This window comes from Diaporthe batatas (assembly GCF_019321695.1).
Source record: "Diaporthe batatas strain CRI 302-4 chromosome Unknown Contig00012, whole genome shotgun sequence".
Taxonomy (NCBI): Eukaryota; Fungi; Ascomycota; class Sordariomycetes; order Diaporthales; family Diaporthaceae; genus Diaporthe; species Diaporthe batatas.
The window spans coordinates 347,639-363,916 of NW_025408559.1; the positions used below are offsets into that span (position 1 = coordinate 347,639).

The 16,278-nt window shown below is 55.9% G+C and overlaps 3 protein-coding genes across 3 annotated transcripts; all 3 read left to right on the top strand.

The window, feature by feature from the left end:
* Positions 1–5,735: 5,735 nt before the first annotated feature.
* Positions 5,736–9,945, top strand: KVR01_009804 (uncharacterized protein). The gene is made up of 6 exons (XM_044786751.1): positions 5,736–6,705; positions 6,845–7,369; positions 7,605–7,738; positions 7,802–7,993; positions 8,049–8,128; positions 8,181–9,945. Exons 3-6 carry the CDS (start codon positions 7,664–7,666, stop codon positions 9,073–9,075), a joined length of 1,242 nt encoding a protein of 413 aa, XP_044641052.1. The 5' UTR covers positions 5,736–6,705; positions 6,845–7,369; positions 7,605–7,663; the 3' UTR covers positions 9,076–9,945.
* Positions 9,946–10,113: 168 nt separating this feature from the next.
* KVR01_009857 (uncharacterized protein) lies at positions 10,114–11,392 on the top strand (the record flags this gene model as incomplete). Its single annotated transcript, XM_044793324.1, has 2 exons — positions 10,114–10,986; positions 11,107–11,392. The coding sequence occupies exons 1-2, from the start codon at positions 10,481–10,483 to the stop codon at positions 11,390–11,392; spliced, it is 792 nt and encodes a 263-aa protein (XP_044641105.1). The 5' UTR covers positions 10,114–10,480.
* Positions 11,393–13,171: 1,779 nt separating this feature from the next.
* On the top strand, positions 13,172–16,193 carry KVR01_010080 (uncharacterized protein). Its single transcript, XM_044789691.1, has 3 exons — positions 13,172–13,413; positions 13,491–15,422; positions 15,479–16,193. The coding sequence occupies exons 1-3, from the start codon at positions 13,387–13,389 to the stop codon at positions 15,908–15,910; spliced, it is 2,391 nt and encodes a 796-aa protein (XP_044641328.1). The 5' UTR covers positions 13,172–13,386; the 3' UTR covers positions 15,911–16,193.
* The last annotated feature ends 85 nt before the right edge of the window (positions 16,194–16,278 follow it).

Sequence of the window (16,278 nt, forward strand, 5' to 3'; positions counted from 1 at the left end):
GGCGGTGCCATACAAGACATCGGCTCATGTTGACCTCGGCGTTGCGAATTATAACATTACTATTACGCGGTCTACCACGGCCCATCCCTGACGGCCCATCGATAATAGGCTTCGAGATTTCTCGATTGCGTTTGTAGCATGGTCACGGGGCAGGCAGGCACAGCATTCGCCGCACACGGAAATATAGCCTGGCGCCAGTGAGTGGGACTGGACAGCATAGTCAGCATCGCAGACAGTACACCATGTGTTGGAGCGAGACAACCAGGCGCGACAAGGCGCGTCAAGGCTGGCGCATCTTGACAGCTGTCAGGCTGTCAACTACTCTTCGGAATAAAGCAGAACCTGTTGTCCCAAGCCAATCGTATGTCCAGAGAGTTTCTGCTTTGGGACAGACTGGAGTCGGGGGGCGGGGGAATTGTTTGAGTGGAGCACCCCAGCGACGATAAATGGCTGACGCCGCGCGGAAGAAGCCATTCAGACACACACCTCCGAAATGCTAGGACTGAAGCAACATATCTCCCTGCCCGCCCCCCAAAGGACGTGCGCATCACGTCAGTTAAGCTTGATGTCTGTGGTCCTGACACGCGCAATACGAATTAAGTTCGGTGTGGGCGAGGTGGGAGGTGTGGCGAGGAGCTCGGCCTGACGAACTGGTGGGTACCCAGTACACAAGCAATCGGAGCCTCGGACGCGCGGCTGAGCTTGAAATGATCTGGGCGGACTTTCAGATATCGGGTTTGGACGTTGGCAAACAACTATGCCTGCCGGGACAATAGGAACCCAGCCTTGAGTTGCATCGGCGCGACTGACTCTGTTTAAATCATACTGAAGGCTAATTAACAAGAAAATGGCCACGGTAGCCTCTGACTGCCAGCGTTTGATGGCGAGGCGGCAAATGACTCTCGATGGAGTATCACTGTCGGCTGGGCTTGCTCCCGACTGACTTGGTCCTTAGTTGGTTCCCATGACGCATGCCAATTGCAGAAGCGACTGCAGAAGATGAGATAGGCTTTCGGGGGCCACCATTCGGCTCGAAGACCATAATTGATATCCTCGATTGGCTTTCCGAGTCAGCTCATACTTTCGGAACGCAGCCGCGGGAACGTTGGCCTTCCCCTACCCCGATGCTCCCCTCTTCGTTTCGTTTCAGATGCAATGCGGAACTCTGGGGCCCAGATTCCGCTGCGGTGTGGTACTACGACATCATGCCCTCCTAGCACGGCTCGAGAGATGGCTTGTGCTCGACCAGGCTTCTGGTGTTAATGATGTAACGCCAGCCGTCGACGCTGAGCAAGCTCAGCATGCTTCAGTTGGTGGAGGGTATAGCAGCGTGCCAGCGTGCATAGTGTTGGGTTCTTGTTCGCGGGGTTGTCGTCTCAAGTGGCACCCTTGGAACCCTCGTGGCCGGCAGTCGAGAGAGCCCTCCTAACCATGATATGACGGCGGCTACACCCCCCCCCTCATCTAATTGAGTTGGAGGGCGCCTGACACATACAACGTACGACAAGCATCTCGGGCGAGGCGCTGACTTTGCCGACAACCGTCGCAGGGCAGCGATGTCTAGTGCTGGGGTATCGACGGGCTTGTTTCCGGGCATGAGGGGTCACGCCCGTGATTTGATATCCTGTCGCGGTAGCGTCGAGGCCGCATACTAGTGCACAGAGGCGGACAGGGCTGCCAGGCTGCCAAGACCCAGCCTAGAAGTGCGTTACCCCCCCCCCCCCAAAAAAAAAGAAGAAAAAAACAACGCCCACATGCGAGCCTAGCGCACAGCGGGTCCAGCTGGCTGCGAGCAGCGAGGCTGGGTTCCGGGATCCGGGGTCCCGTGCGACGCCTAGCCTGGTATCTGTCACCTTCCTGGTTCTTGACGACAGCGATACTCCGGGACAAAACTGGCAAACCTCGTGCTTGCATGACATCAATGCAGCCTGAACCGCGAACCGTTCGGAATATCTCACCACAGGCCAAACCAAACACCCCACGGAATAAGAAGCTAGCTGCAGGTCGGGGTGGCGGCTCTGCGCAGGAGAGAGACGAGGTGGGGCCAGAGGCATGTGGCTAGCTCCTGGGACGAATCCTGATGAGCATAAAGAAACGGGCCACTATCACAGTCACAGTGGCTGCGGGCAGCGCCATCGAAAGTTGGCCCAGGAAAGAGGCCTGACGAGAGGGAAGGGCATCCGATCACAGGCTTCCCTTTACGCTGGTCATCAATTTCCAGCTCCACGCCATCATGCCATCATGCCCCACGGCTCGGCAATGTTCGGCTGAACTAGAAGCCAGAGGCCAGATGCGGGCGTTTTGGGAGCGGGCGGAGGATGGCGACGGCAGCAAAGACATCGATGAAGTTTAGACGATGCCTGATTTGCTAGCTCGACGATGGCATAGGCTGGGGCCTGGCTGGCCTTGGGCCGGACCTGCGAGTCTGAGTCGCGGGTAGCTCAAGGTTAAGCAACAAATCGGGGATTCACAGGACCAGCTGGGCTGCTGGGCGCCGTCCGTCAGGCCTCTACCTCCTCAGCCGGACGTTGGTACACTAAGGTTCCGGTTCCGCATCGGCCTGAACCTTGTGGGCAAGCTTGCCTCGAATAGACTTTGGACGCACCTGGCAGCTGCAGGTACTTGAGGGACGAACCTGCGTCGGAGCATTTCTGGCGCCACTCGGGCTCTCTTTTTCTGCACCACAATGTAGCACTGTAGCGACAGGTAGGGCCTCCGCCTCGAGCAGCCCTCCCCGGGACAGTCCAGCTCAAACGACTCAGCAGCTTGGCACCAGATACGACACGCCTGGGGTCCCCTGGTGGGGGGGTATGGTTGCCCTGCTTAGGGTTGGGCTCCACTTCGGCCGTGCTGGTGGTGGTGGTGGAGGTGGTGGTCGTGGTCGTGTTGTCAAATTTGTCGAGCGGGAAAACCGCATTGTGCTGCCCAGTTCACAAGTCAGTCAGCCAGTCGCTCACTCGTTTGGTCGCTCGGTCACGGTTGGCCACCCTTGCCGGCCCGGGTAGGGGTGGAGGACCATCGCACTCGTTTGCTTGCCCGGGTTACGGGTTTCTGGACCCGCAGGGGAGCCGACTCTGGCTGCATTGCACAATCTGCTTGTATCGGCTGCAGCACACCAACCCCAGCCCAGGCCGCCATGTGACACCTGCAACATTATCTACATTTGCGCGTCCCTCTCTGTGCCCTTGTGGCTAGTGCTCTCGCTCGACTGCCAGACCGTGCCAGTACGTACATACATACTTACATACATACATACATACACTTACACACACACTCACACACACACACACTCACACACACACACCACTGTGGGTGCTGGACACGATGCGATGCGATGCGGTGCGGTGCCAACTGCACTCGGCTCCGAAACCTATCACACACACCTGGTCAAGAACCCCACCCCGTCTCTTGTGGACTCGGTCGCATCGTCACCTGTGTCACATCCACCCCGTGCTGCTCGCCAGTTTTAGCCCTGGTGTGGAGGGGTGGCAGGAGGAGTTCCTGAGGGCGGGTGCCCCGCTCCCACGGGCGACCTCTTGCTCTGTCGTGTGCAGCTTGGTTGAGCTTCCATCCTGGGCGATATCAGGGTCCGCTATAGTCCATGACGACGTGCTGCCGGCCTGCTATCATTGCAACTGACTGGAAACCGACCGCTGATGCGAGCAACGGCCTGGTTTATGTCCGGTGGGATGAATCAGGCGTCAAGTGTTATCACATATGGGGCGCCTCCACCAATTTCCACCGACCTACATGCACACTTGAGATTTTGTTCCAACGGCTCGTTCCCCGCCTTCGCGGTCGCCCTTGAGGACAGGCACCCCCAGGGGGGGCCACAGGCAGGATCAGAGAAAGGCGTGCATTGGATGGGTACAGGCTTCCGGCATGACATTGGGAGAGATCAAGCCTGCAACCCCCCAAGGCATACGCACATGACCGCCAGCAGGCAAGATAGACTGCGGAGGCTACTCAAGGTTTGAGGCTTAATAGATGCCGTCATCGACGGGCGCGGCGCCCGTTGACAGCACAAGGACGAGTAAGTGCAGGTCAGGTATGACGGGCAAAATCACCCCAGACATGATTGCGAGACGTATCGCAGGAAAAGGTTGATCTGATTGATTGCCACAGTGTGTCGAGCAGAGCGACGCCTCGCCGGTGATACTGGGAGGTTTCGTTAGAGTTTCGAAGCAGAGAAGAGCCATTGGCGGTCCGGAGCCACTCGTGGAGATGAACCGTCCAGGGGCATGGGTGGGCAATCACTCGCCCATCTTCAGAGCAAGGAAGATCCCAAGACGGGGAGGTGGGCCCCCCCCTGCAAGGTCCTTGATCTGTCAGTTCTCGCCATCTCGACGGCCCAGCTCGATACCTGCGGCCCAGGTACCCTCCCGGTCGAGTCGAGTCCCACACGCCCACTGGCCGGCCCAGATCCTGCTGCTGTGCAGGCCTGGACAAGGACCTGACTGCAGACCGGACACTGGCAGTCATTCTCAGTATCGTCTCGTCCCCGGATGTGGCTGAGCTTGCCTGGATAAGGCAAGCTGGACTGCCCCAATGGCTTTTCCCCGGGTGCTACTGTGCGTACCAGACATGGCATGCGATTAGTCCCACAGGCCACAGGGCCATCATCGTACACGCCGTATACGCATTCGCATTAGCCATGTGTGCGTATGTCGGATGCGGATGAGGTCTGCTCTCTCAATCTGTCAGTCTGGTCAGTCTGGCCAGGCTGGTCAGGCTGGTGCTATCTCGATTCGATCTCGAGGACGGCCCATGGGGCATGGTGCGGTCATATCCAGCCCAGCCCAGCCCAGCCCAGCCCAGCCCATATCATCTGCCGCGGCCACGACGTAGACCGCATGTGGCCTCGCAGTTACTGTCCCTCCTGGCGCGAACACAACCCCCCCCCCCGTAGTGCTAGACGTAGTGGTCTATAGTGGGCAGGCTAATTGATAGCAGCATTCGGATGCGGCCAGCGCGACAGCAAGCAGCGCCAACTCTGAACAGCAGAAACGAGGCAGGGAAGCAGCGCAGACTCAGCAGGAGGCGATTTGGGGGGTTGGGCTGCATGGTACAAGCATGTGAAGGGGGTGGTTCCGAGAGCCCGACCCGGAAAGAGCTAGACGAAGCTTGAGCAGAGGCAGATTGGCGGTGGGGCTAGGCCGGTAGTAGTAGTAGTACTGTACAGGACGGCAAGCGGCTGTGATATCCCCCATGCAGTAAGCTCATGAGTCGTTTGGGCCCGCTCTGTCTGGTACCGCAGTACCTCGACGCGTACATGCGACGGCAAGGTACCGGCTGTGCTTCCGGGTCGCCCCTCCCCTGTTCCCCTCGAATATTTTGTTTGAATCACAAGGTTTCTGTTAGCTTTGCTGCAAGGGTATATTGCAATACCTCGAGGCCGGCCACTACGGCAGTGAGGTACGTACTGCCCTGCAGGTATCGTGTACTCTCTCGACCCTTACCACTGACCCCAGGCTCCTCGACCTGCGCCTACTTGCTGCCGCTGCCGCAGTGTACCGCACTGTTACTTGCTACAGCATACGCGCCCCCAAGTCTACTCCTGCCCTTGCTTTCCTTGGTCGTGCTTGCTCTACTCTACTGAATTCAGTTCAGTTCAACCCAGTGCTGGAGGCTGCCGCTGCCGCTGCCGCTGCCGCTGGTCACTGCTTGTAATGTAATGTAATGTAATGTAATAATGTACATAGATCAGACCCTGCTCCTCGCTCGCAGGGAAAGCGCATGCTTCGACATGCCCTTTCCTTGCCATGTCTGCTGGCCTTGCCTTGCCTTACCTTGCCTTGCCTTATTACCTTCCTTACCTTGCAGCTCGGTCGCTCGACTCGCAAAGCGGCGTTCGTCGAAGCAGGTCGGTCTACTCTGCTACGCGGTACATAGCTAGACCGTCGCCCTCAACCGACCTGACGGGCTAGATATCGTACTACTCCCGTACTCCCACGAAGATCATATCTGCTCTGCTACTAGGCTGGTTTCCTTTAACTGCCTCTGCAACCGAGCACCTTAAACAGCACGCCCCGGCCTCTACTTTCACCCATCCTCGCTCGCCCTCATCTTCCCATATCTCCTCCTCCGCCCCCCTCCCCTTTACGTTCACGGTTCACGCTCTTTTGTTACATCCAGCCGCCGCACACCTTCTGCCTGACGCTCTTGCTGCAGCACCCACCGCCCCCCAGAGGCTGGCTACCTAGGTACACGCCCGTCCTGAGTGGCCGTGTCCCCATTGCCGAAGGCTCCTTGCCGGGACCAGACAAGAGAGTAATATCGGGAGTCAGTCTGTGCGAAAGAGTTCGTGCACGCAACCGCCTCTCTTCAACCCATCACCTGGAACCGAGTAAGCGCCACATCGTCCCTAGTTATCGTGGAGCCGTCCCTGGAACACGACCTTCACTCCCGCCTTGCAAATGTGGACCTGGTTGCTTGTCACCAGCATTTGAGCGCTCGAGCACCCTCTCCACCTCACCCACACACGCCTACTGCAATCCACCTTACCACCCAGGGGGGGGACTTAAAAGAAACGAAACGACCGCCAACGTCTTTAGTCAGGGGGAGCAGAGGAACAGACGTTGCGCGACTTCAACTGGTATATATTATTCTTACTTCTCCTCCACCTGCCTGTGTCCTCGACCTTGGGACCCTGTCACTACCTCGACCCTTCGCCCCGACCTCAACCCACCCTTCCCTCGTCCAAAGGTATGAATATCAACCATTTCCCCTCCGGGTCTCGTTGCATTTCTCCAGTTCCTCTCTCATGATCTTCATACATCCGTGCCTCCATCCCACCCTTCACCCCCGTTCCTCATGAGACCTTGTGCTCACATATAAGGAACAGAAGCATCGCCTTGCCTGGTCTTGTCTCTTTGCCTCCAGTAGACCTCATCATATCTGGGAACCTCCGCGCCCTTGGATATTGTGAGCAGCAAGTTCCTTCTCAATTGAGGCACACACGTCACCCTCGAATACGGCAAGCCGCATCTCAGTTCCGCCTCTTCGTCCATCCTTGTCTCACTGGTATTGGTTGAGACCCCAAGAAGAAGCAACGCCAACCCTGAGACTGTTGCGACGAGAACGACGAAAAAGCAACCTGCAGCAACAGCTTCACGACCGTTACGGCGGCCACCACTCACACCCACGCAAGGGCCGGATTCGTTTTATGATCTGGTGCAAGGGCCGTTAACCTGCCATTGCCCCTCGTACCGGGTTCCTTTCCACAACTCATCGCCGACCGCACCTCACGGGGACGACGTCCACATTGCTCACCCTAAAGATCCTCACTTGGATCTCCAAACAATCTTTTCATCAATCATTCTCGTCTGGTTCAATCTTTCCAAGGTCGCAACTCGCAAATTTTGAGACGGCAAGTAATTTTCCTCCTCCCCTGTGCAAAGGCGCTGCGGCCCACCCGTATCCTTCTTCAGTCGCGTCTATCCGCGGTATGAACAAACTCATTATTTCAAGGAGACTATTTGTTGTTGTTTTTTACGAAAAAAAATACAAGCTGTCTTTTTGGTGTCGCCTCGTGATCATTGATGGCCGTCTAGAATGAGGTTTTACCTCATTAGTCTATTTAGCGCTAACACTTTACTTCACAGATATCATCGGCGTCTTTTTAACACTCTCAAGAACGTCATTCCATCGATACCTCCTTGCTATGGAACTCATCGAAGTCATGGACACTGAACAAGCACCTCGCCCGTTCCAATGTACTTGGGAGGCATGTGGCAAGGTATGTTAGCTGGGGAATACTCCTCGATCCGTGCGCAGAAGAGATCGCTGATTGTTTTTGCAGAGCTTCAATAGAAAATCGGATCTGCAGAGGCATTTTAGGATACACACGAACGAGCGGCCTTATGCGTGCACCCAGCAAGGTTGTGGGAAGGCTTTCATCCAGCGCAGTGCCCTGACAGTCCACATACGCACGCACACGGGAGAGAAGCCACATGCCTGCCAGTATGGTGGTTGCGGAAAGCGATTCTCAGATGTATGTCCTAACGCCCTTGAAAGTATGACGAGCATCGACTGATCGTGTATCCCAGTCCTCGAGTTTGGCTCGTCATCGACGGATCCATTCAGGGAAGCGGCCGTACATGTGCGGCCACCATGGATGTGTAAAGACGTGAGCACATCCACTACCACTGACACAAACGACATAGTCTAACGCGCTGCAGATTCTGCAGGAAAACAACCATGGTCAAGCATCAACGTCGCTCCCATCAGCCAGGTGCTCTCGTTGACGATGCCACGAGCGAATCGGGAGGGGATGACTCGCCGTCGACACCGAGGGCGCATCATGCTACTCTCTGGGGTCAACAACCGCATGGCCAGATGATGATGCACAACGGCATGGGAATGCAACGACCAATACCTGGGCAATACATGCAAGCCCCCTACGAACACCGCCACAGCCTTTCCTCCAACGGACCCGAGTACCCCAGCAACATGCACTCGGAACATGCCATGATGCGCCGCATGTCAAACGCCCCATTGCCCCAGCAATACTTTGTCGAAGCCCACAATCCAGCTGTCGCAACCATGAACGCCAGCCAGTTCCAAAGCGTACCTCGGCAGCACAGCAACCCTTACACAGAGCCCGGCCTCACAGCTTCGCTGAACAGTAGCCCAAGCACGTTCTCCTCTGCGTCTGTGCGGAGTCCTGTCGGCGACAGCGGGTTCAACAACTACGCCCTCCACTCGACACAGGCTGCGACGCATGCCCTTCAGGGTGCCGAGCACCAGCATTCCGCCATGGGACAGTTTCAACACCCGGCAACAACGCAAGCTATGCTGCCGAACCAATCGATGATGGCCATTCCCATGCACCAACACTCCCAACAGCACCCACAGTCCCCAGGAACACAAGGCGTGTACCATCAACAGCTTTCTACTTCGGCGCCGGACAACTCACAGGCTATGTACGCCGCCGGCCTCCCGGCCTACCAGGATCCTGTGAGTGCTGGCCATGTGCCAGCCTCCTACGGATGGGGCATCTCGGATGTCAAATTCGAGGATCCTTCCGGCATGGGCATGGGAATGCCCTCCGACAGGATCGCACAAATGGGCTAGAAGCAAGATTCTGGGAAGCATTCCCCGTTAAAGACTTTGACCAGTAACTGTATACTGGTACAGCAGCTTGTCTACCCCATCTGGTCCTGTCGATCCCTAGCTATTGGTCCAATAAGCCGGAACTTGAAGGAGCCAGGGAATGGAGGGCTCCGGCCATGCACTCTCACTTAATACCCTACGGCATATGTCGGTCCTGGTTCTAATTACAGTCAACCCCGCTGACGACTTAACGACATTTATTTTCTTGTAACTCTGCATCTTCTCCCATGCAATTTCCACAGGGTGAAATCTGGGGCGGTCGTGCTGCTTCTGCATTCCAGCAAACACTTTTCATCTCACAAGGCGTCAAAACAACTGCACAGATCTCTGGGCCAGAGATCCATGGTGGGGTGCAGCAGGAGGGTGGTCGGCTGTCTCGTTTGGAAGACAAAAAAGAACTCATCAAAGAGGCGTTCACGAATGGAGAGGAAAAGCGCACTTGTGGTGTTCATGCGGCTGTCATAATCAGGTTGGAAGTCTCGAACTGACCAGCCCAGTCTCTTGTTATTGATGTACTATGTCTTTCTTTCCCTCCCTATATCTCCTGTCCCTCTCTATATCTCTCTGTGTGTCACTTGCTGTACTATTATTGTTATTGTTTTTTGGGGCTTTGTTTTGATACCTGTGGAATGGGGTTTTTCTTTTCGGAGTATTAACTAATGAGTGTGAATCATACGGTGCCTTGCCTAAAGCTATGAAAACGGGCCATGGCAGGCGGGTTCAAAATCGAATTGGGTCGTATCAAGGTTGGACAACAAGCGGACAGCAAGCGAACAACAAGCGAAGATTATGCCTCTTAGGAAGCTAAAAATCCAAGCGAACTTCAAGATATCTGATTCCGTTCTATTTTCCCAATGTGATGTTTGCAAATATTGACTTTCTCGTTTCTGCCAATGCCCAGTCCAGGTTGCTGATGGAAGCAGACAAGGTGTCGCTAGGTGCTCATGTAGCTCTCAAGTGGTCACACCGTGCATTTAGGCAAGACCTAATGGTGATGCTGGAAGATTCAATCGCCCAACTACTCTCCAGCTGTGACATTGAAGTCATCATAAGTGGTGACAAGACCTTTTCACGCTCAACCAGCTTCCCTGTGCATAATCCGCGGAACAAACCATCTGGTACAAAAGAGAGGTGAGACGACCAAATTCGGATGGTTCCGAAACGGCTTCAATGGGCAACGTAGCCCATCGTGAAACGGATGCCAAGTGCCACTGGCTGAGTGGGAGCCGCCACACCCGTGGACGCTCCTGACCAGATGTCAATAGTCACAGGATAAAAGGGTACCGGGCGCCGGATCGACCGCTGATCTACAGCGAGGCCAGTCTTTTAACAACACAACAAGCTATGTGAAAAGCTCACCCATAGCATGAAGTCAGCAGTTGAGACCCAGCCCTTCCTGGCGTTCTCGGACGACCCGGGCGCCCGAGAAGGCGCGACTACCAGTGACGACAGCCTCCCACTCCACCGCGAGGCGCTGGTCAAGGCCTCCGCCACCCGCAGTGTCATTCGGGACATTGCAGTATGTCTCTTGACCTCCCTAGTCTGGGCGCTGGTTATCTGGGTGTTCATACCCGGCCCGGCCCCTGCATCATCGTCGCCGCCGTCGCCCTTCTCGAGCCCGACTGGCGACGATGCACCTGGTCAGATGATACCGAGCCAGGGCAGTAGCATCATCAGCGGGGAGGACATGGCTCGCTATCATAATATCACATCAGGTGCCAGGTATATTTCTTGTGGGAATTCGACGGAGGAGGCGCGGTCAAAGGGATGCACGTACGATACATTGCTGAATGCTTGGGTCCCGGCTCAGTGCTTGGACCAGGAGTGGATTGATGAATATCAAGACGACGCGAGCTGGACTGCCTTTTCCGAGTAAGTTTTCTATATCAGCCTCCCTCCCACGGCCACACTGTCACCCGTGAGCGGCGTGCTGCACATGAGACGAGACAGAAAACAAAGGAGGACGGTTGCTAACTCGGAACACTTGCACAGCGTGAACCTGACCGAGCCGCTACGACCCGATATGATGGGCGAGCGGGATCACTATTACACATCCATTCGAGACCACATCAACCACTGCGCAATGCTATGGAGAAAGCAATTCTGGACGCTCTTCGAGGGCCGGCGCGTGTTCGACGCCGTCATCGCCAATTCATACCATACCGAGCACTGCGCGTCGTTCCTGTCGGAGCTGTTCGGGTCGAACCGAACCGAGCCGACACTCGTGCGGGTGGGCTTCTCGGGCTGCTGGGTCAGGGAAGACGGTGACGAGTTGTGAGTGGGACGAGGACTCTGCATTCTGGAATGGGGCCGCTGTTTCCGGGACCGGGTTGTGGTGTTCACGCCCTTCTTGGTAGTAGCCGATGTGAGACACGGGGAAAGCGGCACATAAAGAGATGTTCCACATAGGCCCGCAGGTTCGGATATTAATACATACGGCTCATGACTTGGACTCGCATGGCCTCATTCATGGTCTGCCGCTGTGGAATGGGCTGGGATAGTGCGGCGACCCCATCCGGCAACTCGTCGGAGCGGGACCTGACAAACTGACAAGCTGACTGACTGACTGACTGACTGACTGGGTTTGTGGGCTGGGTGATCGCCATGATCGCCAGTGATCACCCTTAATTACCGAACCGTCGAGGCCCACGAAGTCACTGCTTCACATGACGCGTCCGGTCCACGCGGTCCCAACGCCTCGATTTACGAGATATGTTGGTGAGAGTTCCCACCCCCCCCCCCCCTTTTCGTGGTAATACCGGGCCCGGAATGGTGATGCCGTGTCGTTCTTCACGGCTTCAGTCAAGCACCGCCGCCGGGGACCCAAGGGGCTGGAATGCATGGCACGTGGATGTGGTCTCAGCTACGGCAAACATGCCCCCTCCCAAACCTCGTAACATTTTGAGCCTCAGTGAGGAAATCCTACCTATCTAGGCCCGAGGACCTTGGACGAGCGGTATCAGGCAGGCCTCAACCCACATGGCTTGCTGGCTTGTTGATGAAGTGATCCGATATAAAATTCATCAAGTACTTATGACACATGTTTTGGAATTTGATGACCTTGATGATGGGGTGGAGGTCAATGGTTTCCAGGACCCCTTCGGACGTATGCGCAGACCTATGACTTTATGTGCGGTATATTGATAGCAGCGAGCACGTGTTCGGTGAGAAATTCACGAGCAAGCCGGTCGTGTGCCGCTTTCACTCGGAAACCTGGGCCATAATTGTTCCCATGAAACCTGCTCTCTGTGTGGGACGTTCAACTACCTGTACCCTCCTCTGTCTTTAGCCCGACGTAGTCGCATACTGTTTCCACAAGCAAGGCCCATTCAGAGCACGGGGCCTGTAACCTCTTTGTCGACCACGTAAGGCATAACATTAAGAGGCCAGGAGGATCTTTATTGCTATTTTGGCAGCGCATGAGTGGTTGTTGTATCCTAGGAAGTACCTCACCTGGCATAGCTGAGCAGGGCGTCTGACTGATCGCCTTGAGCAGGGTGCACACTAAAGTGGCTTGTGGCTGTCCACAAAGTCGTCAACTAGTGTTTGAGGAGGAAGACAATACTAAAGGTAAGGGTAAAAAAGTGCAGCACAAAGAACAACAACAAGAATGGGAATGATGAAGACGGCTATTCCCCTAGAGGACAACTTGGAAGTTGACTGTGCTCATCCTCGAGTGGGAAGAGGCTCAGCCTGGTGTCAACAAGACTGCATGCCTGCGTGTATTTCAACTCATCGTCAGCTTGCTCCTGGACCTAGGTACTACTGAGAAACCTGGTCAGACATAATTGGAGACAAGCCTACCTCGGCATGTCTCGCACACAATGCTGTTACACTTTTTTGCACACAGTCTTGTACTCGGGGTGGTTTTATGTGAGCGTGCCTGGCAAAGCGGCAGCTTGGGGACGAGAGCGCCCAGTGTGCCAGGGTTTAACCCTCTGTCGTGTCTGCCCTGGCGCCACCATCACCTCGGCCGTATGGTAGGAGCCGGGTCGTTGTGGACCCCTGCCTAGTGTACCCAGGCAACCTTAAGCTGACCTCATCCATCTGCTCGAATGAACTAGCCCGCGGCCGCCGCCGCTGTCGCCGCCGTCGCAACCGCCAACTCGGTCTGCCAACGCACCACTTTCACCTCGTCTTGTACCCGGCACTCGTTCATTCAATCACCAGCCGCCAGCCACCACATATGGATTCGTTCGCTTCGTCCACAGGCCGCCGGTATTGATTAACACCTCCATCCTGATCGCGCAGCCTGCGCTCCCAACGGCCGCCATGGCCTTTCAATCTGCACTGCTGCCCGTGAGTCGAACCCTGCCTCGCCCAAGTCCAACCCCCAAAGACCTGTCTACATGCTGAATGATGCTGCTTCTTGGCAGAACATGGCAGCAGCAACGGCTGAGGTCTGGCCCTCGGTCGTCAAAGCCCTGGCCATGCCACCGACCGTCACATCTGTAACAAGGCGTCCCCGGCAGCCCGCACACTACAATACTCAACCCATCGTTTCTACCACGCCGTTGTTCGCACTGAATTCAACGGCCCCCATGAGGAGGCTGTTCTCGACGTCGGCTGCACGCGGGGTGCTGCGCAGCACACCTATTCCGCAAACTAGGTCTCCTCTTCAAGATGTTGTCACTCGTCTGGCCGTCTCCTCACGTCTTAATCCTTCCTCAACCGCGGCTCGGAATCATGTCTCTGGTCTCTCTTCCAATCTCTGGCTGTTGCAGCGCCGTGGCTTTAGCAATGGGGGTATCTCTCGCAATATGCTGGCCAACCTCGAAGCTGCCGCCAACCGGAACCCGACCAGCCCAACCGCTCAGAACGCTTTCTACCAGGTCCTCCTCAAGGCGAACATGCCGGGCATCATAGTCGAACGATACCAGTCAGGAAGATACGCGAGGAATCAAGCGGTCGAGGACGTCTATGCCAAGGCATTGTCCATGATGAACGGCAACAAGGTCGCCGACGTCGGTGCTGCCGGTGGCCAGGCCGGTGGGCTTAACCAGTCTCAGCTTCAGGCCATCGGTCAGGCTGTCGCGGCCAGTACCAAGGGAGGCAACATCGCGGTATCTACTCAAGGTTCTGGTGGAAAACAAGGGCCCATCCATGTCGTCGTGGATGAATCGCTTGGTTCCACCATCTTCAAATGGGTCAGGTTTTTCATGATCTTTGGTTTCGTCTGCTACTTCAGTTTGGTTGTGGTTACCATGATCGTCGAGAGCTTCAATTCCTTCAAGCGGACCGGCACCGCTCGGGCTGATGCTGAGGTCAAGGCCGAGAGCCAGAAGGCCCGGTTCGCTGACGTCCATGGGTGCGACGAGGCCAAGGAGGAGCTCCAGGAAATCGTCGAGTTTCTCAAGAACCCCGACAAGTTCTCGACCCTAGGCGGGAAGCTGCCAAAAGGCGTTCTCCTGGTCGGCCCCCCTGGCACTGGCAAGACCCTCCTGGCACGTGCAGTTGCCGGTGAAGCTGGCGTTCCCTTCTTTTACATGTCTGGGAGTGAGTTCGACGAGGTCTACGTTGGTGTGGGCGCCAAGAGAGTGCGCGATCTCTTCAATGCTGCCCGGTCGAAATCCCCAGCAATCATCTTCATTGACGAGCTGGACGCCATCGGAGGTAAGAGAAACGCGAGGGACAGTACTTACGTGAAGCAAACACTCAACCAGCTCTTGACCGAGCTGGACGGTTTTGACCAGAGCAGTCAGATTATCATCATCGCGGCGACAAACTTCCCCAAGCTACTTGACAAGGCCTTGACCCGTCCCGGTCGATTCGACCGTCATGTCTCGGTCGACTTGCCTGACGTCCGAGGGCGGCTCGCCATTCTGCAACACCACGCCAAGAAGGTCAAGTTGGCCGAGAAGATCAACCTGCAAGAGCTCGCCCAGGGCACTTCGGGACTTTCCGGCGCCGAGCTCGAGAATATTGTGAACTCTGCTGCCATTCATGCCAGCAAGAACAAGTCGCCGTTCATCTCCATGAAGGATCTCATCTGGGCCAAGGACAAGGTCGTTATGGGTGCTGAGAAGAGGAGCATGGTTATCAGCGAGAAAGAGAAGCTCATGACGGCTTATCACGAAGCTGGTCATGCCCTCGCTGCCTTGTACACTGCGGCCCAGCCCATTGCGCTTTACAAGGTCACAATCCTCCCACGTGGTGGAACTCTCGGCCACACTGCCTTCCTTCCGGAAATGGACAAGCACTCTTGGACCACATCAGACTACCATGCCAGGATTGACTGTGCCATGGGAGGCAAGGTGGCCGAAGAGATTGTCTACGGCAGCGACCTTGTGACTTCAGGAGTCAGCGGAGTGAGTATTCGCCCCCACCTCCAGCCGTCTTTCTTGGTATACTAAAGTGCTTCTAGGACCTGAACAATGCGACCGACCTCGCGTTTCAAATGGTCGCGTACTTCGGAATGGGCGGGGGAGGATTGGCCCCTATGGACTTCGGGTCCAGGTACAACAACCTGAGCCCGGCAACCAGAGAACAGGTCGAGCGGGAAGTTCAGAAAATGCTGAATGAATCGTATGGTCGCACGCGAGAAATGCTGGTCGCAAAACGGAAGGAGCTTGACCGGCTGGCTGAAGCCCTCGTCGACTACGAGACCCTGGACAAAGAAGAGGTGTTGAAGGTGATCAAAGGCGAGTCGCTCACTGACCGCATAAAGATGCCAAGGGATGGGCCCATGACGGTTCCAATATCCTCAAACCCCCTCGAGGGCCTGCCGCCGATCGGCGGAGGGGAGCAGCAAGGTGGTTCTGAGCCGCCGCCCCCGGCGCCCCCCGCTTCAGTATAGTGGCCGGGATGCCGGGGTGCGTAGGGGACGGGAAATCTCCCCCATCCATCTAGAGGGCGGATGAATTGAGTGAGTGTGTATCATTTGTATTGGTTGGGAGGGGAAAGGAACAAGACTCAAAGAGTCTGCAGCGTTTACTAAGTCCAACGGGGCAAATCGCGTTGTGGTACCGTTTCAGAGCGTATTTAGAACAGCATCTGTCTTAAGGGCATTGATGAATTCAGCAAACAAAAACCAAACAGATCACCACCAGGAATCACAAAAAGAAACTTTATACCACTAGTTCCTATTCACCTTGGGGCACCTTGTTCACCCTCTATTTTGTCTTTTGTTGTTCAACCAGCGCCAGCGCCAGCGCCAGCGCCAGC

Excerpts from the sequence above, each read along its gene's own strand:
- KVR01_009804 (XM_044786751.1), top strand. The coding sequence starts at position 7,664 with ATGGAACTCATCGAAGTCATGGACACTGAACAAGCACCTCGCCCGTTC. Across the intron at positions 7,739-7,801 it reads CTTGGGAGGCATGTGGCAAG|AGCTTCAATAGAAAATCGGA; the intron begins GTATGTTAGCTG and ends TTGTTTTTGCAG. Across the intron at positions 8,129-8,180 it reads CACCATGGATGTGTAAAGAC|ATTCTGCAGGAAAACAACCA; the intron begins GTGAGCACATCC and ends AACGCGCTGCAG.
- KVR01_010080 (XM_044789691.1), top strand. The coding sequence starts at position 13,387 with ATGGCCTTTCAATCTGCACTGCTGCCC. Across the intron at positions 13,414-13,490 it reads TTCAATCTGCACTGCTGCCC|AACATGGCAGCAGCAACGGC; the intron begins GTGAGTCGAACC and ends GCTTCTTGGCAG. Across the intron at positions 15,423-15,478 it reads TGACTTCAGGAGTCAGCGGA|GACCTGAACAATGCGACCGA; the intron begins GTGAGTATTCGC and ends AAGTGCTTCTAG.